General features: G+C 36.2%; 1 protein-coding gene across 1 annotated transcript in view; it reads left to right on the top strand.

Moving 5' to 3' along the window:
* HELZ (helicase with zinc finger) overlaps nucleotides 1-2,148 on the top strand; it is a 73,277-nt gene extending 71,129 nt beyond the window's left edge. The window contains exon 30 of the mRNA XM_009323671.1: nucleotides 513-2,148. Coding sequence (XP_009321946.1) covers nucleotides 513-844 — 332 coding nt within the window. The 3' untranslated portion in view covers nucleotides 845-2,148. The remainder of the gene's footprint in view (nucleotides 1-512) is intronic.
* The last annotated feature ends 1,703 nt before the right edge of the window (nucleotides 2,149-3,851 follow it).

Here is a 3,851-nt window from a genome sequence, read left to right as displayed (position 1 = left end):
CTAAAATATCAATAATTAGTTGGTTGACATTCAGGACTCTGAATTGCTTTTGAGAATGAATTATGTATGGTGCTGTAAATTTTAATTTTAGCCTATTAAGCTATAAAGCAAGAAAATGAAATAGCCTTTGTGCTGTCTCAGTGGATAAAGCATTTAAGTTAAAGTATATCCCGTTCTGAAGCAGCTTACCTTCAGTGCATCTGCTAAATCCACCTGTGCAGAATTGCAGGTTCAGCGTTAGGAGCTCTGTAGGTACATGCATGTGGAGAATATGTTTAATAATGTCAGTCTTTAATACAAGATCCAACAGTTGGAAATGAAGCTAAATAACTTAATTATGAAATTTCCTAGGACCAAGAGTGACTAAACACAGAAAATTGGTGGTGGTGGTGGGGAAGGTTACCAGAAGAGGTAGTTTTGGTACCCCTCAGTACTTGCTTTGGGGTTACTGTAGATAGATTTCCTAAGTCAGAGCTGTTCACGTAGACAAACTCTGGTTACTCCTTTCGCAGCTCCACCGAAGACGGTCAGGCCCCCAGAGGAACACCTGAAGGCTGAAAACATACAGCTATCCAATTCCTTCAACTACAGCGTGCTACAACATCTTGGCCAGTTCCCACCTCTCATGCCCAACAAGCAGATCGTCGAGTCGAACAGCAACAGCCAGCAGAACGCTGGTGGGAGCAAGCCTGTCATGTCCTACGCAAGTGCTCTGCGGGCTCCACCAAAGCCCAAACCTCCTCCTGAGCAGACAAAAAAGAATAGCGACCCTTTGTCTTTGTTTCAGGAACTTAGCCTAGGTAGTTCATCAGGTAGCAATGGCTTTTACTCCTATTTTAAATAATCAGATTATTTTTTTTAGAGAGAATTTAATTTTTATTTGTGTCAGTAGATCTAAGATAGTTGGGGCTTCACCTGTAGTTGCAAATACTCCCTTTGTTTATATTAGTAAATATATCCTCACTTAATTGCTTTGCTGCTAGACTTGCAACTAATTTTTTTTAATTATATTCCATTATTTTGCATTTTTTGATGTGGGTCGGTTTTTTGGAAGCTTTTCTGTAGGAAGACACACACACGTTATTTTTTAATTTGTGTAGTGTTAATGATATGTTGCATTAAACTAGCAGCTGAGAGTTTACCTGTAAAACTTTAAAAAAGGAAAAAAAAAAAAAGAAAAAAGAAAAAAGTAAAAAAAAAAGTTTGTCTAAATTGTATTTAAGAAGATTGTAAGTAGCATTTACATTTATTCAATAACATTAGCATACTATGCTGGGTTTCTGTACCAGAAATGGCCAGTTAATGTAAAAATGTATGTTATTTCTGCTTAAATTCATTTAATTTTTTTTTTTTTTTTAAATAAAGGTGCAGCATCTTCTAAATACTTTCAGTTTTATCAGCTTTTTTGTGAAGGGATGCTGCATTCTCAGACTTTTATAGTTTTAGATTCTGTATGATGTGGTATTGTATTTTCCATCCACTGTAGGGTAAAGTAAAGGCATTCTTTGCAGACACCTATGCCATTGTTTGGAAACATTCAGATAAAAAGTATTGATAATACTTTAAAATAAACAATAAAAAAAAAAACAAAAAACACAAAAAACCACAAAAAAACTCTACATTTTATTTTTGGACAAGCTAGTAATATAAGCTTGTTTGAAAAGTTAATTTGATAGGTTTTTTAAATGAATCATGAAGCTGAAAATAAATTTTTAGGTATGTTGGTGCTTAGTAGATTTAATAACTATTTTAAAAAAAATGCGTGAATTTAGTAAAATACTTTTTTGTTTGTTTGTTTAATTTTTTTCCACTATGCATGTGTAAATGTTTGTAATCTGGCTTTTTCCTCCCCTCTTCTCCAGTGGTATAAAGAATTGTGCCGCTTTAATTTCCCCCCCTCCCCCCCCGGTAAAACTTTTGGTACATTATTTGATGTTTACATTAAAATGTGACATTATACAAGGAAATTCAGATATTTTGCTAACTGTTTTGTTTGAGGAACATCATTAAAGAAGAGATTTAATGTTTGTCAAAGCTGTATCCAAATTAATCGAAATCTTTTGGGGATAAGAATGGTTACCAGGTTATTTATCTATATGAGTTCTGCTAAGTTCTCCACAAACCTGGCCCTTTAGGAATACAACCTGAAAAAAAAAATTATGGGATATTTAAAAATTAAAGAAACAAGTGTGAATGAAAACTCAGAAGATAAACTTTGTCCATAAAGATTTCTGGTCTTGCACACTGTTCATACTTTTGCAGCTGGGGAGATAGAGAGGGGTGTTTGTATAGTTTCTCCAGATAAGTAGTCCTCCTTTTACACTTGAAATAACTTTAAATCTGGGAAATATTTTACAGGGACTGAGCTGGGTGTAATTGCAGTATTCCTCCACTCACTACATGCAAGAATTAAAATTTTAGAGCTGTGTGTGGGTGATTTCAGATTTTTACAGCTGTCCATGGGACACCTTACTAATGAGCAGTGGCTGCTGCTGTATTCAATCAGATTTTTGCTCTGGTTACAATCAGGTTTTTTTGCATTTGACTTCATGTTGTAAGGCAAGGGTCTTTATATGATGGGGTTGATTTAAACTCAGTACACTGCAGAGGTTTGCATATAAATTTTTTATTATAAATCCTTGCTGGTTCATGATTCAGAAACTTATCTGAAAAACTTTTTCCTTCTTTTTGCTGTAAAGAAAAGCACGCGTAACTTGTTAATTTATTTCCTAATGTCGATACTAAACAAAAGATGCTGGGGGAGGGGAAAGCCCCTGCCAAGTTATGCTTAGCACTTCAGCGTGTGGCATCAAATCAAGAGGACCCAAAAATGAGTAGAGGCCGCGTTCTGCAACCTTGAATCAAGCAAAACTACTGTTAAATGGGTTTTTGCTGAGCTGACGGCTGCAGAAGTAGGTCCGTGGGAAATTCATTTGCAAGGGCCGGGCGTGTGCTCAGTGTAAGTTAGCCTCAGTCTCTTTATTTCAGTGGAGCTGTGCCAGTTCTCCTCAACGGAGCGCCTGGCACTGCTCTGAGGGAAGGAGAATCTGTGTGCCTGAACATTATAGTCTGTGAAGAGTTCTTGATGAGATGTGCAAGACTATGACAGGAGAGGTAGGGTTCAAATGCACTTCACTTCGCCGAGTCGGCATTGTAATTTCAGGGGTTTCAAAATCACTCATTTTTATGGAGCAGTCTTTTGATTCTGTTCACCATATTTGAATATTAAACTAATAAACATCACTTGTTAATTTACTGCTATCTGTCAATTAGTTAAGGGGGAGATGGTCGCATCTCGCCACATTTTATTCTGTTTTACACTGGCATTTTATCTACACTGAAAATACTATGGATAAAGCCGCATTTTCTCTCTGACTTACAATTTCAATTCTACAACTTTATGAAAATCCCTGCTGGTTTTGGTTCTATATTTTCATAAGTGCTTTCACCCAGGAGTTTGAGGATGCTATGGTAGAGATCTTTTGACTCTCAGCTTTGGAAATGTTTAGCATGAATCGGTTGCGTTTCTTAGAGTTAATTTTTTCCGAAAGATTATTTATTTTGAAATGTCTTGTCTAGCCATTATATGTCATGTATATAGCCCTGAGTGGGATCTTTGGTTTTTAGAGCAAATTATCCAATGTTTATTGAAGTCATAGCTGTTTAAAAAAAAACCCAAAACTGTATTGTAAACTCTTGTAGGGCTTCCATCGAACTCTCATTAAAAATCAAATTAAGCCTTACAGATGGCTCCAGTGGGCACTGGCTCAGGCTGCACTGTAACGTGCAGAGCTGTTGCAATTGCAGTGAAAATTCAAAATGATGAGTTTAGATTCTTGGTTTGTGTAAAT

The sequence above is a fragment of the Pygoscelis adeliae genome, unplaced genomic scaffold, assembly GCF_000699105.1.
Source record: "Pygoscelis adeliae isolate BGI_AS28 unplaced genomic scaffold, ASM69910v1 Scaffold75, whole genome shotgun sequence".
NCBI lineage: Eukaryota > Metazoa > Chordata > Aves > Sphenisciformes > Spheniscidae > Pygoscelis > Pygoscelis adeliae.
This window is presented reverse-complemented; position numbering and strand designations above follow the sequence as displayed.